Genomic DNA, 25,604 nt, shown 5'->3' with positions numbered 1-25,604 from the left:
CTCATCTCGGCACAAACCATAGTGCAGGAATTCTTTCGCTTCGAATTTTTTCCGGGGGTGGAACCAACTACCGAAGGAGGTATGACAGATGTTGTCTCAGTGTCAACCTAGAAAAAATTCAAAACTCAAGAGCTAAATATTGCAAGATGGTTCCCATGTATCTAGAATAAATCGCTCATAGCAGCACAAACCACAGAGAACGATTTCTTCCTCTTCGAATTTTTTCCGGGAATGGAACCAGCTACTAAAGGAGGTACCGCATCAGCTGATGTGATCTCAGCGTCAACCTAGTTAAAATAAAAAAATCAAGAGCTAAATATCACAAGATGGTTTGCATGGATCTAGAATAAGTCGCTCATAGCAGCACAAACCACATTGAAGGATTTCTTCCGCTTCGAATTTTTTCCAGGAGTGGAACCAGATACTGAAGGAGGTATGACATCAGCGGATGTGGTCTCGGAGTCAACCTAGATAAAATTCAAAAGTCAAGAACTAAATACTACAACATAGTTTGCATGGATCAAACATAAGTCGCTCATAGCAGCACAAACCATAGTGAAGGATGTCTTCCTCTTCGATTTGTTTCTGGGAATGATACCTGCTTCTGATGGAGGCAAGCCATCTGCTGATGTGCTATCAGAGGCAACCTATATATTCTTGAAGTTAGAAGCTAAATTTTGCACGATAAATTGAACAGATACAGAAATAGTATCGAGCTAATTGCAGCACAAACTACAGTGGAAGATTTCTTTACCCTTAAATTTTTTGCATGGAAGCAATCTACTTCTGACAAGGATTTGCATTGTAGATACATGTCAGGTTTCAAAGAAGGTTCACCCACATTGTCAAGCTGAGTTGATAAGAAAGACATAAAAGAATTAGAAACACAACATGAATATCTGAGTCTTCAAAGCAAAATAGTCAGCAGACTGGTAAATTGAAACTTCATGTGACATCTCCCTCTACCATCTCTACCATGTAAAAATCAACAAAAATATAATTATCCACAGCACAAAGCTAAATCTTGAATCTAAACATTACGACTAGTACGACAGAAGTTCGCCCACTTTTTCCATAAGAAATCATTAAATAACTATAAATTGTTCACATAAAATTACAAAAAATATTCACTAAATGTAGAGATGATGTGAAGGGGTGGGGGGTAACTAAAAAGATTATGGCTAAGAATGATTAAACTCTACAAGCTTTCTCGTCCAACTAGCAACCCTAAATATGATCCTTTCCCAAGCCTCGTCTATAAACTTTGCTATATCGTTGAAAATTCTTATGTTCCGCTCCGACCAGATTGACCAAAATAAGCAACGAACTACCACATTCCAAAAGATCCGACATTTCCATCCGTTGCGTAATCTCGGATCCAAAGAAACATATCATGCGCATAGTTGTCAATCGCACATATCGCCCCGTAGCGCAAAGGTTGCTCATGGCTATAGCGCATAGCGAATAACGTAACGAGGGTTATTTGAAAGTAAAGCGTCATAAATATATAAATTTATAATATATAGCATATAGTAACATCAATTCAAAAATCTTAATTTCCAGCATAATATTCCATCAACTTTAATTGTATAATACTAAAACCTGAAATTATTTTAAGTTTTTTCATTGAAATATCATAGAAGACACAAAAATAAATCAAGAAATGCAGAAAAATATAATTTCCAGCAAAAACCTAAGTAAGTACATGCCAAAAAAGCCAAAATTAGAAAAAAAAAAGGACAAAAAAATAAGCATGTAGCTTTGTTTTGCAATAGCGACGCTATTTCAGCTATCGCGATTGTCGCTATAGTGCCAATAGCGAGGATAGCGAGCGCTATTGCAAAGTCTATGGTGCGTTGCGGTCCGTAGCGATGTGGTGTCGCTTCGCCACGCTATTCGCTATAGCGAGGGCTACGGGGGCTATTGACAACTATGATCATACGTCATTCTTGGAAATATCCACTTCCTATCCAATTCCTGCAATACTCTGTTCCAAATTCCACTTGTGAGTGAACAATGCAAAAGTAGGTCATCTTGATTTTCCTCTCTGTTCCGGCAAAGTGTACACCAGTTCGAACATAATGCACAGTTAGGCCATCTTTTTTGCAAAGACTTGCAAGTCCCCAAAGTCACGGTCCACGAGAAAATTTGAACCTTTGATACGTTCTCTCCAGATATTATAAAAATAAAGGAGATTAGGAAAATTAGTGACCGAAAAAAAAAGACTCGTAAAAAGATCTAACAGAAAAAGACCCTAAAGAGTCCCCCAACCAAACCCTAAAATCCGCCCTACCCAACTCCAAATGAACAGTTTCTAAAACACCTAACAAAATACTCAACTCATCAATTTCTTTTTTTTTATTTGAAACGATAATTTTATTATAATAGTAGAAAAATTTACAAAAAAGTGGATGAGAAATATGTAAAACACCCCATAATGACTACTACACTATCGTCAACTGTAAATAATTTTCAATCCCTAACTAGATCTAGTATAAAAAGGTGATTAAACTCTGACAACTTTGTCGTCCAAATGGCAACTCTGAATTTGATCTTCTCCAATACCTCGTCCGTAGACTCTGATGTGTCTGTGAAAATTTTTTTGTTCCGCTCCAACCAAATTGACCAAAAGATGCAATGAACTGCTAAATACCAAAAGCTCCTACTTCTTCCCCTGGGAAGTAAGCCTGGTCCAAAAGAAACAAGTCTTGCGCCTTTCTTGGAATTGTTCACTCGACAGCCAACCCTGGCAATGTTTTTATCCATACTCTCCTCGTGAAGGAACAAAGCATCAATAGGTGGTCTTGGTCCTCCTTTTGTTTCCGGCATAACTACACCACTACAGGCATTAAGCACAAACAAGCCAACTTTTTTGCAGCGAATTGCAAATCGGCAGTTTTCCAAAACCACGATCCACGAGAAAACTTGAACATTATGCATGATAGCTACTTTCCAAATATTATTGTAATACGGTAATAAAGGAAAATTGCTAATCAAGAAAAAAAATCGTAGAAAGACCTAACAGAAAAAGAACCGGAAGGATCCCCCTGCCAAACCCAAAAATCCTCTGTGCGCAACTCCAGATTAACTGTATCTAAGACCCCTTGTAACGTGTTAAACTCACCCAATTCGACCTCATTTAAATCTCTTCTAAAACGTACATCACAGTCAAAGTTTGAGTTAATCGGGAGATTGACGACACTGATGAAGTTACTAATTGGTTTGTTAAACGATGTAGAAATCTGAAACAAAGATTGAAAACGCCTTTTGAACGACAGAGCTCCCCCCCCCCCCCCCCAAAATATCCTCCCAAAACTAAGATTCCCCTCTTTGAGCACCACCCTAATCAACCGATGAAAAGCCGGGAACGAACGAGAGATAAATTTCCAATGGCTTCTAAAAGTCGAATTCCTAGCCAACCCCACGTCCCACCCATTATCTTGTAGACCACAAATACTCTTGATGACTTTTTTCCACAAAAAGACCCTTTCCACTAAACATCTCCACCACCATTTCCCTAGAAGTGCCTTATTCCTCAAATAAATATTCCCCAAGCCCAGCGCCCCTGTCTATTGGTTTACAAACTTGATCCCAGGCTACTACATTATAGTGCGCGTCCCCATCGGCTCCATCCCACAGAAAGTCCCTCATTAATTTTTCCATCCTTTTTGCCACAAGAATTGGCACTTTAAATAAATACATGAAATATGTTGGCATCGCACTTAACACCGACTTTATGAGAGTAAGTCGACCACCCCTTGAGAGAAACGCCTTTTTCCAACTTGACAGTTTCTTGGACATTTTGGATACCACGGGTTCCCAAATATCAACGTTCTTTGGATTGCCACCAGCGGTGCCCTGAGATACTTAATCGGCCACTTCCCTTTTTTACACCCAATTGCTAACGCCAAACCTTCGACCTCCTCTTCCGTAAAACTAATTTCCAACAAAACGCTTTTTTCCACATTAATTTTCAGACCCAATTTGAGGCTGAAAGAACTGAGAATTTCCACCAAAGCCAGCATATACCTCTCAGATTGGACAAAGAACAAAGTGTCATCCGCGAATTGGATGTGAGAAATCTCTATTTTGTTTCTCGCTACTTCCAGCCCTCTTACATCATTCGCTGCCTTAGCCCTGTCTACCTAACACCCCAGTCCATCAATCACTAGGTTAAAAAGGAAAGGTGATAATGGGTCCCCTTGCCTTAGACCTCTCTCACCTTTAAATTTCCCCCGTGGCCGTCTATTGATAAAAATCGAAAAGGAGACATTGAATACACACCCCTTCATCCACTTCCTCCATCTCACACCAAACCCTTTCTTTTGTAACACAAAATCCAGAAATTTCCCGTCCACGTTATGGTACGCTTTTTCCAAATCGACTTTAAGCACCCACCCTTTCTTATTTTTCTTCTATATTCCTCTACTATTTCGTTCGTGATAAGACAACAATTTGTAATCTCTCCCTTGAATAAATGCACACTGGTTCTCAGCTATTGTATTACTCAAGACTTTCTTCAACCTTTTTGTTAAGACTTTAGCCAATATCTTGTACATGCTCATTATCAAACTGATAGGTCAAAAGTCTTTAACCTTGACCGCTTCTTGTTTCTTTGGGATAAGACAAATGTAAGTTTCGTTGGTGATGCCATTAACAATGCCTCCATGGAAATATTCAGCAAACACCTTCATTAAATCCACTTTGACCGTATCCCAACACTTTGATAGAAAGCCATTGTAAACCTGTCTCGCCCTGGAGCTTTGGATCCATCACTATCGAACACTGCGTTTTTAATCTCTTCCTCCGAAAACGATATCTCCAACTCCTCAGCTTCAAGCCTATCTAAAGAACATCGTTCCAACCCATCACCATCTGATTTCTTATATGATTCCGGTAAAAACTGATAATTGTTTTTCTTCAATCTGGCTCTCCTCCGTAACCACAGACCCATCCTCCTGTTCCACCTTATCTATCATTGATCTATTCCATCGATTATTCATTAAGGCGTGGAAAAATTTTGAATTCTGATCCCCATCCTTAAACCATCTGACTTTTGCTTTTCGACTTCCCATTTGGAACCACAGATTTTCATTCCTATAAATACCCAACGAGAGGAATATTTAGGTTTCATAGAAAAACGCTCAAATATCGCTCCACAAAATTTCGGCTAAGACAAGACTAGGTTCTGCTAGGACATGAAAAAAACCGACTTTTGGAGTCTTTTTGCCTCCTGGATTTATTCCAGCGCTTCTAGGACACTTTTGCAAGTTTCTATAAGTGGGTTTACAGCTTAAAATCGTGTTTTATATTTTAAATCGGTAGGACATGCTTGAATGATTTTAAATTGTTTTTCTGAAAATTCTAAAATAAAATACGATTTTCAGACTCTTTGTGATGGTAAAACAATGTTCTAACCTTTCCTCTAGAAGGATTAATTCTAGAGGACTGATATCAGTAACCATGAGAAAACTAAGAATTTTCAATGTTTATATGAGTTTGTTTCAGTTATATTCTATGAGAATGTAGCCAAGACATATGTTCAGCTGCTTATGTTTTATGCTTCTGTTTATAAGAAATTACAATTACAGTTATGTGTGTGTGTGTGTTGTTTATTGCTCGTGCAACCCCAATTTGCCAAGTATTTCCCGTGACACTACCCCTCTCCTGGTCTCTCAAGATAAAAATGAGAATGAAGTTAAATAAGAAGAAAAAACTCAGTTTTGCTGATGGGCTTTTGAGTTGCTGTTACAGTTGTTTCTTTAAAATTTCCCTTTGCTGTAATTTAGTTTTGTACTCATAATTGTTAGTTCCATTCCATTGTTTTACTTTCTGGTTGTAAAGACTATTGATTTCCGATCATAGAATAAAGACTAGTGTCGATTTGTTCCCGCACTTCGAGGCTTAATGTTCTCTAAAAGTTTAACTTCAACCTTTTGGGAGCATTCCAATACCACGTTTCCGGTCGTCGCGTGTGACAACCTACATGTTAACCGAAATATAGGAAGCACTAGAATTAATTTATTCTCTCAACAGTCAAACATAACTACTCAAAAATAAGATTAGGCGTCGTATAATATTCAATGATGAGCACAGGGTGCAGACAAGTCCACGCATTTGCGTTCTCGATGAAGAATGAAACAGAAGTTTGTTTGAGCAGGAAAAAGGAACAAGGATAAAAACAACTTGTGCCACAAATTCACGAAAGAGCCAATGCGTACTTTGGGTTGTTCGGTTGTGGCATTTTTCTTATCAATAGTTTCGAGATACCGAGCCACAGCAAGCTTGGAATAAAATTTATGCCCAGTTGACGAATCAATATAAATCTGCAAGAATGAGAAGAAATTCATGAGAAATCCAAAGTCATAAACACCCTTCTACTCAGCTGAAAGAATGCCATCGTAATAACTTTAAAATTTTATACAACAGAATAGCTTAGTAATGAAACAAATATGAGAGTCCCTACTCTGAACAAGAAATATCAAAATACAATTTAGCAATATCTACAGATTACATAAGATGGTTTTCTATGACCTCGGGATAGGGATGACAGAGAACAAAATCAAAAAATGGAATAAACAAAAATAAGAGGTGCGCAAAAGTTTTTATAGGAGCTTTCCTTTCACTCCTAGTCATTTACAGAGAGATTTATTATAATTAAAGAATTGCTGAAACAGAAAATCAAAAATTTAACCCCTCAACATTAGTAATAATAAATCAAACCATGTGACACAATGCATTGAAACTGCAAAAAGAAGTCAATCTGCAGATTCCAAAACTCAAGAATACTGGTTAATATTGAGGTTATTTGATATAAATTTTTTTTTATAGGAACAATGTGATATTATCAAATGATATTAATTACAAAAAGCGAACCAGAGGTCCCCGCATAGTAAGGTAAGACACACGAGTCGAATAAAAATAATACTAGACCACAATTCATATACAAGTCTGAGATTGAAACGATTTAAACTCCACATTATTAAAGCTCCAACTTGAAACCCTAAACTTAATTGCCCCAACATTCTTCCGAAGAGTCTTATAAATCTTCAAAAATCCTCCAGTTCATTTCCAACCAAACTGACCAACATAAGCAATGAACCACTACAACCCAGAAAACTCTATCCCTCCTCCCTAGAGCACGACCAAGATCTGTGGCAAATAAATCCCAGGTTGAACTTGGGGAAACCCAAGTGTGGTTATTTGATATTTGATCATCAATGTTTAAAAATCTCTAAGCTTTGGGAAAAAAAATTCTCTAAGCTTAAATGTAGTTGTGTAGTTGTGAGCTCCAAGTGGGCTTAAGAGATAAACTTGACTCCATTTAATCTAGCAAACCTTATTGCTTCCAAATAGTTAACCAACCAATAATCCCAAACTAATGTAGTGAGAGACCATAATTCAGTTCCAAGTGATTCGAGTATCTTCATTCTAATATTTTGGAATAGAACTATGGTCTCTTGCTACGCTGCCCACGTGCCGCGTCTGTCCAATTTTTTTCCCACGCTGCTCCCAAGCAGAACCTTTGCCACCACCCGCAATTTTTTCGCTTTGCCCCTGTGTGCACCTTAGCCTCCTGCAGGTCACCCGCAAACCTTATTTTTCGTGCAGGAGCACCCTAGCTTTCGCACACGTCTCTGTCCAGGAAAAAACCCACCTTCCGTGCACCTCTGTCCAGGCACAGCCCTAGCTTCCACGCAACTCTGTTCAGGCAAACCCTATCTTCTGTGTGTCTCTGTCCATGCGCGAACCCTAGCCACCTCTGTTGGGTCTTTGTCCAGTCATTATTCAGCGCCTACCGTAACTGAAATCAGCCTCCCAGAACCGTCCCTTTTTCCTTGCCTCTGTAGCCTTAGTTTCCACAAGTTCTATTTCGGGCAGTGGCTTTTTTCTTGAGGTTTCAACGTTGAGTTTGTGGTTGTCGAGATTCTTACTCATGAGGTAGATGTGTAGAGTGACTAATCAACCTTGGATAGACTTCAGAGATCCTTTATACATTCCGTTGGAAGATGAATTTAAGATAGAACACAAAGTATTTCGTATTAGAGTGAGCTATAGGGGGGCTTCAATTCGGTTCAATCAAAGAACTAGGAAAGCAAGTTACTTTTTGGAAATTGACCTCAAGGGTGCACTTTGGGTTTGCTCGATGCTCTGGGAATGCATCAATTATTATAATTCAGGATCGGTTTTTGGTCGTTATAGGAGAAGTAACTTTGTGCTCACTTTTCAAAGGTTGAGAAATAGCAACAGAAATTTTTTGGAGGTAAACAATATTCAACATCATGGTATAGGCAGCACATTACCATACCTAGTGGCATAGCTCTGTGGGGTTGGAAACGACTGGCTTCTCGTTTGACTAAATTATTGAGAGGGAACAAGGAAGCTTTGGAACCGTTTCACAAGGAACATGATCACAAGTCTCGATCTTTCCGACCTAATGCTTCGATGAAGGAGAAGTTTGTCAGACAACATTCAGAAGTAGGGGCCATCTTTACAGATCAGTAAACAAGGATTGGAACGCATCTCTAATCATTAACAAGGAGAGTATTACTATATCATGGAAAGGGTTCGCTTCGTCCTGGGCAAATTGAAATATTTCTTTTTCAAGCCAACAAAGTTATGTGGTGGCCGAACAAGATTTTATCTGAAACTAAAGAGATGGTTTTCCGAAATGAGAGTCACGCTGAATTTTGAGAAGTGGACGGAGGAAGATAATGCAAAGGAATTAGTGATGGAATGCAGGAATAGCTGGATCAGAATTTTCGGGATTCCATGGACATTGTGGTCGACAGAATTGATGCAATCTATTGCCGAGAAGTGTGGGGGGGTCGTTTGGATATCCATAAACACACTATGTTGTTTATGGACCTTTCGGTTGCTAAAATCAAAGTCGAAGGACCTGAAGATGGTTTCATAAGCAGTTCCAGGCAAATTCAATCACAATTTGGTCCTATCTTGATTCGAATTGTGGTTAGATTATGTTCATCTACCAGCCAATCCTTTTAACGATCGTCGGTCATATGCTCAGGTTGTGGGTAAAAGATCGGAGGAGAAGGTCGATAGAAAGAAGATCGGGGGTTTGAATCCAAATGAAGAACGATTAAGGAAAAGTTCTGATGTAGTAGATGAATGTATTGGAGAAGAGCAGAAGAGGAAGGCCTCGATAGGAAACCATGCCGCTGAGGGTAGCTGCGGAAAAGTCAAAGAGGTGTTCAATTCCTTTCCTAGGAATTGTGATGAGGTCAATTCATCTTTTTATTATCCCTCTCGTACTCTTGAAGGATTGGATTTATGTGCAAATGACAAAAAAAATGGGAGAGGAGCAATTCGAGAGAGTCCGGGATTAACCAGTGAGGATTTAGAGATCGAGGAGGACCAACTTCATAATGTTTCGATCGAAATTTGTTCTCTCGAGGATTTTGAATTGTTTGTTTTGAACAGTCTTCAATCCTTATGCTCAGATAATAAGACATCGACTCCACGAGGATTGGATAACATGAGGGACTTATTTGCATTATCTCCTACTCTTACGCGAAATGATAGGCTGATCTACGAGGATTTTCTTGACATTAGGGTGGGTAAGGTAAGTTCATGCTCTAACATTTCACCTCTTAAACGACCTTTTCAATTCGATTCTTCCTACGCCATTATATTTCTTTGTTTCGTCACATGGTGATGTGATTAATATAGCAAAATCACTCGAATTTGAAAATCCGGAGGATTCGAGTAAAAAAATATCTAGAAGAGGATGGTGTGAATCTAAATCAAGGGGTGAAAGCGATTCAGAGTGTTCAGAGGTAGCAATTGGCTGTCTATGATAATTGTCTATCTCGGTTGGAGGTGGAGAAAGTGCCGCTAGTAACTTTAAAATGGAATGGATCGAAGACTTCTAAAAACAAGGAGTTAAATCGATTGGACTTTGGGATAAATTACAAGAAAGTGATGATTCATAGGGGCCCTGAAGTGGTAAATGAAGATCCTATCTTGGAATTTAAGGGGATTGGATTAAAGTAGACGTAGGGGATTGATACAAGCGGTTGGGCGAAAAAAAAGCCGGACATCTTAGTTGTTCAAGAGATTGAAAGACGGGGGTAGATAGGAGTTTTGTATCAAGCATTTGGAACCCTAGATTTGTGGAATTGTTAGTGTTACCATCTATTGGAAGATCACGGGGTATTTTGGTAATATGGGATACCAGATCGGTGTTGGTTAAGGATAGTCTGATAGGAGAGTTCTCACTTCTCAGTATCCATAAAAGTTGAAAATGATAACGTTACCAAATGGTGGTTTTCAGCTGTTTATGGGCCATGTAAACCGAGGGACGGACAAGCTATTTGGGATTACTTGGCTGGATTAAGAGTGAGATGTGGTGAGCTTTGGTGTGTAGTGGGGGGACTTCAACGTGGTCAGATCTCTTAGTGAGAAAATGAACAATATTTCCTTGACTAGCAATATGCTTTGCTTTGATTCTCTGGTTAGGGAGTTGGAGTAGTGAGATTCACCTCTTCGGAATGCAAAGTTCACTTGGTCTAATTTGAGAGCATCTCTCATTTTCTGTAGACTCGATAGATTTATGCTCTCAGTGGGGCGCCTGCATTATTTTCCATATCATCGACAACCGGTCTTACCCAGAAATACATCGGATCACTTCCCCTTGATTCTGGACACTTCTAAAGGTATTTGGGGTCCGTCTCCTTTCAGATTTGAGAATGTGTGGTTGGAGCATAAGAATTTTAAGAAAGATTTGCAAATTGGTGGAACAAAAAAGATCTTCAGGGTTGGGAAGGATATAAATTCATGAGGAAGCTTATGGTTTTAAAAACGGATATTACGAAGTGGAATGGAGAGGTCTTTGGAAATTTACAAGTGTCGAGTGTGGAGATTGAAAAGAAGATTCGTGAGGTGGACGAGAAGGAGAGTTAAGGTCAGGGATCGATCATTTTGGCAAATGAGAAAAGATAAGCTACATGTCCCTCATAAGATTTAATCTGTAAAAAGAACCAAATAATCAGTCAAAAGGCTAAGGTTAAATGGGTCAGGGAAGGGATTGCAATACAAAATATTTTCACTCGCTACTCAATTCGCGAAGGAGCATAACTATCATCAATAAATTGGAAAGGGTTGATGGATCAATTATTTCAGACATAGAACAGATTGAGCTTCATCTAATAGAGTTCTTCCAAAATTAATATAGTAAAACTGACGGGGTGGGGAATATGAGTGGAATGGAGCGCCATTGACAGTGTTTCTAGGACAGGTTAGGAGAAATATTTTTCCGAGGAAGAGATTAACAGAGCAGTCTTTGACATGATGAAACAAAAGAACCTAGCCCAGATGGGTTCACAATGGCAGTTTACCAACATTGGTGGGATACAATCAAAGGGGATTTGACGAAGGTGTTTAGTGAATTTTTTGAAAGGGGAATTATCAATGGAATAATCAATAGGACCTATATTTGTTTGATACCAAGAAAACAAGAATAGGATCAAATTAAGGATTTCAGCCCATAAATCTAGTCATTGGTCCTTACAAAATCATTATTAAAGTTTTGTCACTAAGATTAAAGAAGATAATACCTATCTCAGACACAGATTCTCATAATATCTTTATTGAGGGTAGACAAACTCTAGACTGTTATCTAGTTGCAAATGAGTTGGTGGAGTAATATATGCTGAAGAAGAGTAATGGATGGGTTTTTAAGGTCAGGTTTGAGAAAGCTTTTGATAATGTTGATTGGAGCTTCTTGGATTTTATGTTTCTCAAGAAAGGTTTTGGGGAGCGATGATAGAAATGGATTAAAGAATGCATTTCAAGTATATATTTCTCGATTCTTATTAATGGCAGGCCTCGGGGTAAATTCAATGGTGAAAAAGGACTTAGGCAAGGAGATCCACTATCACCCTTCCTCTTTAATTTGGAGGTCAATGTGTTGGGCAATTGGCTGACAAGACAAAGAAGATGGACCTTTGTAGGGGTTGGGAAGCAAATAGAGAGGGTGGATATATCCCATATTCAGTTGGCGGATGATGAACTACTTTTGTGAAGAACGAGAGTCATATGAGATTTCTGACTGAGATTTTACACTCTTTCTGTGAGATGTCGGGTTTGAAGACAAAATTTGGAAAAAAGCGTTTTATTGGAGATCAATTGCGAAGCAGAAGATGTGAACATGTTAAGCTTGTGAAATTGGTTGTGGGAAGGAGTCGTGACCCATAAGATACTTGGGGGTTCCTTTGGGCTGGAATCCTCTGAAGGGTTTCTTTTTGGGAGCAAATCCTTTTTAAGATGGTTAATAAGTTGGCAAGTTGGAAGAATGTTTTCTTGCTTTCTTATCCAGAGGTGGAAGATTGACTTTGATTTCAGCAGTGTCGAAGGCGTTGCCAATGTTTTTCATGTCCATTTTTAGGGTACCCCGAGGTTTAGCAGAAGCCATGGAGAAGATAATGAGAGATTTTTTGTGGGATGGAGCGGATGGGGATCACCATGGTCACAGGGTGACTTGAGATCAAGTTTGCAGACCAAAGAAGCGAAGGGGTTTTGGTAGGGATGTAAACGAACCAAACCGTTTGTGAGCTATTCGAAGCTCGATTCGATAAAAGCTCGTTTGAGCTCGTTTAATGAGGCTCGTTAAGATAAACAAACCAAACTCAAGCTTTACAGTATTCGGCTCGTTAGCTCGTGAACATGTTCGTTGGTAAGTTCATGAGTAATCTTTTAGATGAAAAAATAATAGTTTTGATATTTGATTTATTGATTTTGCATATTATTTAAAAAATATATAGAAAAATCTATTAAATTTATTTATTAAAATAAATTTACAAATTTTAATAAGAATAATATATTTTTCTTTAAATATATAATTTACTTTTTAATTAATATAATGAAAATTTAATGTATAATTCATATTTATTAAGCTTGTTTAGACTCGATAAAGGCTTAAATAAGCTCGTGAGCCATGCATATATTCGTTAAATAAAGCTCGAGCTCGGTTCGATTATAAACGAACCAAGCTCAAACATTCAAGAGTTCGGCTCGGCTCGACTCGATTACATCCCTGGGTTTTGGTATTGGCAATATTTGTTTGAGGAACAAGGATTTACTAGAGAAATAATGGTGGGGATTTTCTAGTGAAGGGGAGTAATTCCGGATAAAAATTGTGTTCAGCAAATATTAGGACACAAATAATGGGTGGGACGCGGTTATTCCAAGAAGTGTTGTCCTCAAAAGTCCTTAGAAATTTATCTCCGCTATCTATCCGGTTTTTCTTTTTATCAATGAGATCGGTGGTCAAGAGGGGAGATAAGATAAGGTTTTGGGAAGATAGATGGTAGGAGAATTCATTTTTTCATGATCTTTACCCATCTTTATTCCATATTTCGAGGTCCGTAATCATCATATTTCTTACTTTGCACAATTCAATTCTTCATCCAACCCTTCTACTTTTTCTTATAATTTTTTTAAGCGGTGTCTCAAGAATGAGAAAGCAATTGAGTTAGGTTTTTTGATCGAGTAGTTAGTTAGGGTCAGATTGATCGAAGGTACAGACTGCAGAAGACAAGAATGAGTGGGTTTGGGATTCTTCAGTGCAATTTTCAGTAAAATATTTCTTCGAGTCTTTCTTTTCAGATTCTAGTTATCTTTTTTTTCTCTTTATCAGCAACTTATAAAGGTCCCATTCCATCCGAGGTGCAAGTATTCTCGTGGATTGGAGTGCCTAGGAAATTACATTGGTTTGAGATGTTGCAAAAAAAGTTTTCTTCTTGTTCTCTTTGTCCAAATTGGTGTATTATGTCGGTGAGAGGAGGAGACTCGGGACCATTTGATCATCCATTGTCCTTTTTCACTTTGTCATTTGCTTAAAGCTTTGGCGGAGTTCGGCTTGATTCAGGTTATCTCCAAGATCAACTTGGGATTTATTCGAAACATATCTCGGATGGGATTTGGGGAAGAAGGGAAGAATTTTTCGGAATATGGTGGTACAATGTTTGAGCCGGTCCTTGTGGATGGAGAGGAATAGAAGAATCTTTCAAGATCGAGAAGATTTGATTCAGGAGAGTTGGGACAAGATAAAATTCAAGGTTTCATGCTGGAGTTCGAGGATTGTACAGTTCAAATCGTCTTTGGTCTCAGATTTGTATAAAAATTGGGGTCTGGTATTATGTTAATCTATTTTGACTATGGATCTCACTTCGTTTTATATGGACCTCTGATTCGCTTTTTAAATTATTTTTATTAATCAATATAATATCATTTCTTATATAAAAAAAATGTTTTAAAAAAGAATGATAGTTGTACATATTAGGCATTCACTCAAGCTTCTCGGAATTTTCCTTTTAATTATCTGCCAAATTTTGAGAAAGTGTGCTCTGTTCGTGGGATCGTAGCTTACTAATCAATTCACAACATACAAAAAAGACGCAATAAAATAAAGTGAAGATTCACCAGCTTGAAACTTTGCCATAAAGCATTGACATTACTCCTTCTACACAGTTACATACCTTGTAAGTAGATCCAGCACTTGAACTTACTCCTTCTACACAGTTACATACCTTGTAAGTAGATCCAGCACTTGAACCATTCTTTCGTATTTTTTCCTCCATTCTCCATCCATCGGGTAACCATTTAGGAGATATCTGTGAACAGGAGAATCAAACTATGTTAATGGGCAACATACAGAAAAATATTAATATGATAATTATCCAGCAGACTCACAGCATCAAATTTATTGTCAGAGGAATCCCCATTATCATCAAAGTTTGTCTTTTGAGGAGCATCACGGAAAAAATCTTCAGTAGCACAATGTATGACATCCTTCTTGGAGTGATACTTTACACCAGTGGTGACATTGTAGTAGTACTACATCAATCAGACACAAAAAATATGAGTTCTTGTGGGTTTGTCGAGATTCTATCATTTTTCCACGAGCAATTAAATGTTGAAGATTAAGATCAGATTAGATTAGGATCTTTTATTAGTTGGTAGAATCATATCGGTTGATTTGTTTGATGGTTATATCTTTTATCTCATCCTTGTATTTTAAATATTTGGGTAGATTAGTTTGTTAGCCTTAGGGTTTCAGTAGCCTATTTATTCAGCTTTGTACTTCATTTTATTATTCAGTGGAAATAAGAGATTCCCTCTCCCAAATCTCACGTATTAAAACTTACATGGTATCAGAGTCACTGGCAGCCGATCCATGACAAAATACGGGACGCAATCCGGGATGGCCTCCACCTCTCAAATCACAACCTCTTCACCCGCTCCTCAAATCACAAGCGACGCATCACCCCTTTCAATCACTTGCCATAAACTTAATGGCAAGAATTTCTTACCTTGGTCACAATCTGTATTCATGTACATATGCGGCCGAGGGAAAGAAGAGCTTCTCACGGGTTCCTCATCACAGCCCGAAACCACCGATCCAAACTACAAAACATGGAAGGCTGAAAACAACCAAGTGATGGCATGGTTAATCAATTCCATGATTCCTGAGATCGGGGAGAATTTTCTCCTTTATCCCTCTGCCTCGGAGGTTTGGGAGGCTGCCCGTGAATCCTTCTCCTGCCGCGACAATACGGCTGAACTCTTTGCAATCGAATCGGCGGTTCATGATCTGCGACAAGAAGACTCCACAGTGACTGAGTATTTCTCTTTTCTTACCCGCAATTGGCAAACCATTGACTTGACAGAGACACATGATTGGAAATGCTCCAAAGACGAAAAGGTGTTCAGATCATTTATTGAAAACAAACGAGTCTTCAAGTTCCTCATGGGTCTCAACAACAACTTCGATGACGTCCGGGGCAGAATCCTTAGCACAAACCCCCTGCCGAACCTCCGTGCTACTTTCTCAGTGGTTCGCCAGGAGGAAAGCCGACGCAAGGTGATGCTGGGCTCATCTCCTCAGTCATCTGATAACTCTGCACTGGTCGTTCAACGCCAAAATAGCTTTCCAACTAGTAATGTTACAGCCCCCCAAGGACTTCATCAAGGGCAGTCTTCAAGCAACACAAAAGGAAAAATGATTCCAGGACGTCCTTGGTGTGAATATTGCAAGAAACCAACTCACAACATCGAGAGTTGCTGGAAGATACATGGGAAACCACCTGATTGGAAGCCAGCCAGAGATCCCCGCGCTCACAGCGGTGGTTTCTGAACCGACTCCTCCCATAGCAGCGCCTTTCACCAAGGAACAGTTGGAGGCGCTACAGAAATTATTCTCCCAGCATGTGATGCCATCCTCAGTCATCGGAACGGGTAGTACAGCAATCCCAGGTGATATTCCCCTCACCCTTATTTCCCAGACTAATTTATCTAGCTACTGGATAGTAGATTCTGGTTCTTCAGACCATATGTGCAGCCAATTACAGATGTTCACCTCATACAGCCCCTCACGAGTCTCTAAATCAGTTCGAGTGGCAGATGGTTCTTGTACAAAAGTTCTGGGTTCGGGTTCAATTTGGTTATCCCCAGAATTATGCTTACATAATGTCTTGTTCGTTCCTGCACTTCATTGTAATTTGCTGTCTGTCAGTGCTTTCAACAAGAACTTACATTGCTCGACCATTTTTTCGACTGACTCATGTGTTTTTCAGGACCTGGAATCGGGGAGGACGATTGGCAATGCTAAGTGTTGTGCTGGTCTCTACCTATTCACGATGAAGCCGCCCGTAGAGTCATCTTCCAATGCCCCTGACCACCATACTTCCGCAGTCCAATCCATTAGGAATAACGAATTTTTGTTATGGCACTATCGTCTAGGTCATCCAAATTTTTTGTATCTCAAGAAACTATTTCCATCATTAGTAAACAACAAAACTTCTCATTTGCCTTATTGTGATGTTTGTCAGTTTTCAAAACACACTCGCACATCGTTCACACCACATACATACACACCATCAAAACCCTTTTCCCTAATACATAGCGATATTTGGGGTCCTTCTCGTATAAAAAACATTACGGGTACTCGGTGGTTTCTACTGTTTGTTGACGATCATACTCGTCTGTCATGGGTTTTTCTCATGAAAGACAAAAGTGAGACGTCTACAATTTTCAAAACATTCTCCACCATGATACAGACACAATTCTCCACCAATATCCAAATTTTACGAACTGATCGGGCTCGAGATTTCTTTAACACTGTTTTTGGAGACTACCTAACCACTCAGGGAATTATTCATCAAAGCTCCTGCGTTGACACACTTCAACAAAATGGTGTCGCTGAAAGAAAAAACCGACACCTCCTTGAGGTAGCTCGTTTTTTACTATTCACGCATAATGTTCCCCATCACTTCTGGGGTGATGTTGTCCTCACAGCCACATATCTCATAAATCGAATGCCTTCTAGAGTCCTTAAGTTCCAAACTCCCATTCAATCTCTTCTCAGCAGCTATCCTAACTCACACCTAATTCACAATCTCCCATTACGTGTCTTTGGGTGTGTCTCATTTGTGCATATACATTCCCAACATAGAAGCAAGCTTGACCCACGCTCATTAAAATGCATCTTCTTAGGATACTCTTCCAATCAAAAGGGGTACAAATGTTATTCTCCGACCACAAGAAAATTCTACAACACCATGGATGTAACCTTCCATGAGTCTGATCCGTTTTTTCCATCTTCCTCAGCTCAGGGGGAGCAAGGAATTCACGGCCATGACCTTTATGACCTTCAGAATCTGGATCCCATACATACTGATGGTGTAGACGTTATCCCACCAAATCATTCCCAACCACCAAATCATTCCCAAATCCTTCCACCAAATCATTCCCAAATCTTTCCATTTGATCATGTGTACACTCGTAGGAATTCTCCTCAAGACCAACCACACAATCAGCAAACCAAGAGCACTCCCTCGATCCCAGATCCTCTGGAAAACAATCATGGTACGTCAATTATCAACTCCCATGATATCGATGATAGACCTATTGCATTAAGAAAAGGAATCAGATCATGCACTCAATATCCTATCAGCAATTTTGTCTCTCTTGATCTATTGTCTCCTGCATATCGAGCTTTTATTGTGAATTTAGACCAAGTACAGGTCCCATCAAACATCACTGAAGCCCTGGAACATCCACAATGGAGGGCAGCAGTTTTTGACGAAATACATGCTCTTGAGAAAAATAACACTTGGCAGATCACAGATCTCCCTCCTGGAAAACGGACTGTTGGTTGCAAGTGGATTTTCACAATCAAACATAAGGCTGATGGGAGTGTTGAACGATACAAAGCTAGACTAGTAGCCAAAGGGTTTACTCAGACATATGGGATTGATTATCAGGAGACATTTGCTCATGTCGCCATGTTAAATACGGTTCGTGTTCTTCTATCTATTGCTGCAAATCTAGACTGGCCCCTATATCAACTTGATGTCAAAAATGCCTTCTTAAATGGGGATTTGGAAGAGGAGATATATATGTGTATCCCACCTGGATTCGAAGATAAGACAACGGCTAATCAAGTCTATCGGTTAAAGAAATCTCTTTATGGTTTAAAGCAGTCTCCGAGAACCTGGTTCCACAAATTCACGAAAATATTGAAAGAAAGTGGATACATACAGTGCCAATCAGACCACACTATGTTTGTCAAGCTCTCCAACCCAGACAGGATCTCTGTTATCATCGTATATATTGACGATATTATAATTACTGGGAACCATGAAGAAGACATCACTCAAGTCAAGCAACTACTCTCAAAAGAATTCGAGATGAAGGATCTAGGGCAGTTGAAATACTTCTTGGGGATGGAAGTGGCCAGATCAAAACATGGGATTTTTATTTCTCAAAGAAAGTATGTCCTTGATCTACTGAAAGAAACTGGGATGTTGGGATGCAAGCCTGTTGATACTCCTATGGATCCAAATATAAAACTTGGAAAGAATGAGGAAAGTCCAATGATCGACAAAGGACGATACCAAAGATTAGTAGGTAAACTGATATACCTATCACACACAAGGCCTGACATTGGATTTGTTGTAAGTGTTGTTAGCCAATTCATGAACAATCCGACTGAAGAATGCTGTTTTTCGTATATTAAAGTACCTCAAAGGATCACCTGGAAAGGGACTATGTTTTCAGAAGACAGCTCTAAGAGATATACAGATATACAGTGACGCTGATTGGGCAGGATCTTCCACTGACAGACGATCCACATCTGGGTATTGCTCATTCATATGGGGAAACCTTGTAACATGGCGGAGCAAGAAACAATCTGTGGTAGCAAGGAGCAGTGCAGAAGCCGAATTTCGGTCCTTGGCCAATGGTACGTGTGAAGGAATATGGCTACAACGGTTATTAGCAGAACTGAAAGTAGGAGGACATCAAGTGATCGAACTAAAGTGTGACAATCAAGCAGCAATAAGTATTGCCAAGAATCCAGTCCACCATGATCGAACTAAACATGTTGAAATCGATCGTCATTTCATAAGTGAAAAGCTCGAGAAAGGGACACTGAAAATCTGTTACGTCCCCAGCCACACACAAGTTGCAGACATCCTAACTAAGGCCTTGTACCGACCAATCTTTGAAAACTTGGTATCCAAGTTGGGTATGATCAACATTTACCACCCAACTTGAGGGGGAGTGTTGAAGATTAAGATCAGATTAGATTAGGATCTTTTATTAGTTGGTAGAATCATATCGGTTGATTTGTTTGATGGTTATATCTTTTATCTCATCCTTGTATTTTAAATATTTGGGTAGATTAGTTTGTTAGCCTAGCCTATTTATTCAGCTTTGTACTTCATTTTATTATTCAGTGGAAATAAGAGATTCCCTCTCCCAAATCTCACGTATTAAAACTTACATTAAATGTTTCCTTTGACATTATACCACGTTATAAATGGGAGGAAGGAAACAAATCAAATGAACTAGAGTTGTTGAGTTGGGCTGGGCCCGCCGAGTCTACCCGCCCCGTAATAAAAATGGGGCGGGCTGAGTTGGGGAAATCTCAACCCATTTGGAGGAGGGCAAATCGGGTTGAGCCCGCGCAGGTTGTGGGTTATGGCAGGACAGGTTGCGGATGAAAACCTACATCGAAATATGAAAATGGAAGAGAAAAAACTAAAGAACGTAAAATAATTTGAAAAAAAAAACTTTATAATGCTATAAAATCGTATTTTTCTTTTCCTATCTTTAACTCAATAGTTATTAATTACCCAGAAATAAACAAGAAATGCTTAAGTTCCGGAGATGATAAATGATTGCAGCATGACCAACGGATACAGTTCCAAAAGCAATTTGATCAAATATGTGTCCAATGTACCAATGATTTTGCGTATTTCGGATTTTTTTGCTTCAACTATTATTTTAATTTTCCCATAATTATGGCTCGATATAAACATCAGTAACTATCATAAGCACAAAGTGAAGGCGAGAAATAAATTAGGCATCATGCATCTCATTCCGTATAGATTAGTAAGCAATTGCACCCCACACAACGAGGATAAAACCAAATGGCGATCATTTGTAGACACGTGACCCGATCCCCTTGGGAAAATGAATGCTATAAGCATGATATTTGGAATTCCAAATTCAATGCACATTGAAATTTTAAAACTTCATTCTATTAGCATTCTCTTCGAGATATGTCACACGATTACGTTCAAGATATTGGATCGATCAATCATAGGACAATATATTGATTATTGGCTTCAGTAGTTCTAATTAAATAGAGAGTGCAATCACATTCTAGTATAATAGAATGAAATTAATAAATTATTTGATTGGTCAAAGTTGATTATTGGAATTTAATCGAACTAAGTCCAATCAGATTTCTTTGGTGGCTCGAATAAGAATTCGCACCAAGGATAAAGAGTTATAAGTTATCAGGACTATAGTGGAAAAGAAAATTAATTAGATTTGTACTGTCAAAAACACATGGCAACGCACGTACAAATGGCATTTGTTGACTTGTGCTAGATAGGCATAGGAATATCCATTAGGAACGATCTCTATTGAGGTAAAACTCTTCAAAAGAACAATTTTGATGAAACTCAAAAGAAGAATTCCAATTAAATTCCAACACTAGAATTATTTGCGAATATATTGTGATATTCACAAGTTTATTCATCAACGTCCACAATAATTGTTTTATGAATGCCCTCGTGGTCAATACTACAATGAGTTACAAGTGACACCAAGAAGGCTTGGAGGTTTGAAGTATATAACTAGTAGAGATTCAACATTGAATAATTTATAAAGCATGTTTCATGCCTCGAAGGTAGAAAAAGAAGCTGTAAAACTTCTCGGACAACTAATTGAAAAGTACTGGGAAAAGACTTACACGTGGTATTCAGATCTACATAAAGCTTATGACAAAGTCCGGATGGAAATTATGATGAAAATTGTAGAAAAGAAAGGTGTTGAAGTAGCATATATTGAAGCAAATAAAGATATGGATGCAATGACAAGAGTGAAGACTTCAGACGACTAAACAAAGAATTTCATATAAAGATAGGATTACATCAAAGATCAAATGTAAGACCTTATCTCTTTAAACTAGTCATGGAAGAATTCACTGAACACATCCTAGAAACAATACCATGGTGCATGTTGATTGTAGGTGACACTGTCTTGAAAGATGAGACACGTGAACAAGTAAATACTAAACATGAATCTTGGCAAGTAACATTGGAAGTGAAAGGTTTTGAGCTTAGTATAGTAAATACAGAATATATGGAATTTAAGTTTGGCAGTAGCAGACGATAGGAGATGAAAAGTTACATATAAGTGAGTTTTAAGCAAGACTCTAAAAAGCGCAAGCCTTGACGAAGTGTCACAGTCAAGGTTCAAGCTTTACAAGCTTAAGCGGGTTTAGTAGGAGAGTAAGCGTGAAAAATGTTTTAGTTTTTATCCTAATTTTTATTATATTAAGTCCATCAATTGATTCAATAACACAATTTAAGAATAAAATGTATAAATTTAAGAATATTTTTCTATCACTAGTAAAAATAAACAATATTTTGGTGCCTTTAAAATTCTTTTGTTTAAATTTTTTTTATTATCAAATATTTAATATTTATAATTATATTTTAACATCTTTTATCAAAAATATAAAATTAAATAAAAGTTAACTCAAAATTCAATATTAAAAGTTAACTTAAAATTTTATCTAAAAAACTCATGTTTAATGGCATTTCATGGGCTCAAGTGCTCAACCTTAGGTTGAACGTTTTCTTCACGTTTTTACCTAAATTAAAGCTTTCTCTTCACGTTAGTCGCGCTTTTTAGAACACTGGCATAAGTATTTAGAATTAGAATTGTTTTTTTTGCAGAGGATGGAGGCATGGATAGAAATGTATTAAATAAAATACAAGCAGTATAGTTGGAATGGAGGCGTGCATTAGGTGTTCTCTGTGATCGAAGGTACCTCTAAGGCTTAAAAAGAAGTTTTACAAAATGACAATTAGACCTGATATGTTATATGAAGCTGAATGTTGGGCTACGAACAGAGCTAGAGATGAGAGTTGCCGAGATGAGGATGTTAAGGTGGACGTTCAAACATACGAGGATAAACAAGATAAGCAATAAGAACATTGGATAGAAAGTTGGGTTTGCACCTATTGAGGAGAAACTTAAAGATGCGCAATTAAGATGGTATGGACATGTACTTAGGCGACCAATAAATGTCCCAGATATGCAGTTATGCGATGAGAGACCACGACAATTACGCACACTAACCAAGGAAGATTAAGACCAAAGAAGATTAGGTTAGCAACGATAAAACAAGATAAAATCCATTTAATATAGATGAGGATTTAGCATGGAATAAAGCACAATGATGTAATGGGATAGGCTTCATTCTTGTGTTTTGTAAATTAATCGATTCGTGTTAAACACAAAAAATATCATTCTATTGTTTAATGAGATATTTGAATTATAGAAGTTCAGTTTTTATTATGTAACGTTCTTGACCCAAATTCCAACACAAGAAAGCATATACCTGATGCCCAACAACTAGAAAACAACACTATGCAGTGTTATTTCACACCTAGCAGCAGAATAATAAGAAACAATAAGAAACGATTAATTACGCTCAATTCTCAAACAACCAACACCTATCTCTAATCTGGTCATTTCACACCAGGGGATCTCCATGTCATCTTAAATCTTAAAGAGAAAAAAGGTGCCAATTGACCATTTTTAGGTTATATATGCCGCAAATCATAATCACACCCGTTACACCACCAGTTTGATCTATCAAATGAACTATCATACCCGATACAAAAAACCAAGCTTACCGAGAAACAATAGATGGAATAAAAGAGCAAAACACTCCACAGATCGGATTCGTCCGAGAGCTGTACAAAATGAAGTAAAAAAACAAATTACCTTGACGATCCTCCCGTTTTTCACCTCAGTTTTCTCAGCAAAGCCCGGAGGAAGCCACTCCGAAGAATTTCCGGCATCCATTTCACCGGAATCCCGAGATTGAACTCCGATTACGAACGACCCTCCAGTGTGAGCTGAGGCAGGTCTGCTGGCAACATGTGTTCATGTAATAATGCCATTGAGGGGAATTTCGATTTTAATATTTGGGCTGGGCTTGGAATTCACGTCCGATCAGTTGTAACTCAATTTTTCGATTTATATATGGAATTTTCGATTTTCAAAATTCTTTCAAGCTGAATTTGAGCCTAATCAATTTATTTGATATCTAGCAAGTCGTCTACAAGTTTTGATGATACTTTTTAGTATTAATATTAATATTATATTATCTATTTAAGTATATTAAAATTGTATTGATTCGATTTAGAATTCGAACATTTGCTTTAATAGAGTTCTATAATTAGGACGAAGAAAACAAATAAAGCTCGGATTCGAACCTTGACCCGAGCATACTAAAAATTATAAAAAAAGATAAATGATGAATGCGATTTAGTTCATTAACGTGCCCTTGTTTAAATATGTGTTGTATTATGCACGATTTTATTTCTAGATCTACTCATAGTAATATAATCTTAGATAGAAATCGATCTGGAATCAAATTGAGTTTATTCCATGGTTGGGGATCAATGATTTTTTATCATGAAACAGAAATCCGTTAATAGAAAAATTATTACCTTTAAATAATTATAATGGCTCAATGATAAAGCGACTCGTGTTGGAGTACAGATTTCTCGCATTCAAGACGCGGCGGAAGTTTAAATTTTGGTTTTGACGTTCGATACTTAATTTGGGTGTCGTGTGATTCTAAATCCATTCATATGGTATTTATTAAAAATTTACCTTTGGCGATTATTGTTTGGCTCCAACTATGCTAATGTTTAAGAAGTAATAGCTCTTCTTGTATCTCCTTATGTACAATCAATTGGATCGTATATCGTTCTTCAATCGCTCTATTAAGTTCACGATCAAATATTGTGTTTCTTTTTTAGATTGCACTATTAATCTAAGGAAGATTTTTCATTGAGATCAATCACCAGAAGACGGAGAAACCACGGCGGACGATGGTGTTGTGGTGGAACAGAAAGGTCTTGGACATGGCTTCTTGTCCAACAAGGTGGTCGAGGTTTTGTTGTGTGAGGGGGAGAGAGTACATAATCTAGGTGTAGATTTTCTTGTGTTGTGTTTAATCAACCTTTGATAACATTTATTTAATATATCTCAATTATACATAATCTTTCTAAAACTAAGAGTTTCTCCATTGTCAAATCTATTATTTTTATTTTATCAATTTTTGACAAGATTTGATAGGACTAGATAAGCTCTTGTCTATCCATGAGATTCTACAACCTTTTAAAATTTTCCTTAGGTGATTTGTCTCATTAAAATTCAACTAATCAATGTTTAATTAGAAACTTTCAAGTTTAATTAATCAAACAATTCATGATTATGATTTCATCATAATCTTGATTGACTATCAGACAACTCTGATATGACGATGTTACAAAACTTGTTATTATGATGTAAAGTGAATATTTCGAAGACCAAAAAATTTTCGCTGATTCAATTTTTGGAACTATTTCACTAAATTAGACAGTTGCACTCTTCTAAAAAAATTAGCATTCAAGATAACTTCCACAACTTTCAAATATAGAATCCACTTATAAAATCCATTATAATCTATATGTTTGACCTTCATCAAACTTAATAATCAAATTCAACTCCTTAAATTTGACAATCTCAACGGGAACATATAATCAAATACTTGTGTGACTCTCAATGGTTCATATATACAATTAGTCGTGGATTCTCAACTAATGTGACTCGAGACAATGTTTATTTTTTATACGAGCTTACCCTTATTTGTCTCATTCTCTGCATCAACTTCTTGGTCACAGGGACTTCAGAACCCAGCTCTGATTGCACCCATCGAATCATGATAAGAGCGTCAAGTAGTATCACTTCATGATTCCCTAAATATCAGTAATAATGTATGGAAGTACCATTAGGTTATGGTTATAGTACAGTACGGTCCCTTCAACTTATATATCCCGGTCGAATCTGCTGCAATTGGTACATAGAGAATTGCATATGAATTTGATAACGATGTGATGCATCATTGAGTAATATTAGTGACATCGTATGTGCAATTAGGGAATCACTTTCCGTAAAACATTTCTTACTTTGACCAGATTTTTGTACTATTAACTCATCAA

The 25,604-nt window shown here is 37.8% G+C and overlaps 1 protein-coding gene and 1 pseudogene across 6 annotated transcripts in view; both read right to left on the bottom strand.

The window, feature by feature from the left end:
* The window catches only part of LOC142526782 (reticulon-like protein B4), a 41,562-nt pseudogene extending 31,832 nt beyond the window's left edge, over positions 1-9,730 (bottom strand).
* Positions 1-23,631, bottom strand: part of LOC142526781 (uncharacterized) — a 49,012-nt gene extending 25,381 nt beyond the window's left edge. For 2 of the 6 annotated variants that reach the window (XM_075631365.1, XM_075631368.1), the window contains exons 1-9: positions 23,335-23,622; positions 14,713-14,856; positions 14,499-14,633; positions 6,222-6,326; positions 755-850; positions 552-647; positions 372-467; positions 192-287; positions 18-107 (exon numbers count right to left, since the gene is read on the bottom strand). In XM_075631365.1, coding sequence (XP_075487480.1) covers positions 18-107; positions 192-287; positions 372-467; positions 552-647; positions 755-850; positions 6,222-6,326; positions 14,499-14,633; positions 14,713-14,856; positions 23,335-23,415 — 939 coding nt within the window. In that variant the 5' untranslated portion in view covers positions 23,416-23,622. Of the gene's footprint in view, positions 1-17; positions 108-191; positions 288-371; positions 468-551; positions 648-754; positions 851-6,221; positions 6,327-14,498; positions 14,634-14,712; positions 14,857-23,334 lie in introns of all 6 variants that reach the window. The other 4 variants (XM_075631369.1, XM_075631366.1, XR_012815350.1 and 1 more) reach the window with 3 other exon arrangements.
* Positions 23,632-25,604: the final 1,973 nt, after the last annotated feature.

The sequence above is a fragment of the Primulina tabacum genome, chromosome 15 (genome assembly GCF_025594145.1).
Source record: "Primulina tabacum isolate GXHZ01 chromosome 15, ASM2559414v2, whole genome shotgun sequence".
Classification (NCBI taxonomy): Eukaryota; Viridiplantae; Streptophyta; class Magnoliopsida; order Lamiales; family Gesneriaceae; genus Primulina; species Primulina tabacum.
Note: the sequence above shows the minus strand (reverse complement) of the source record. Positions and strands in the feature narration are given on the sequence as shown.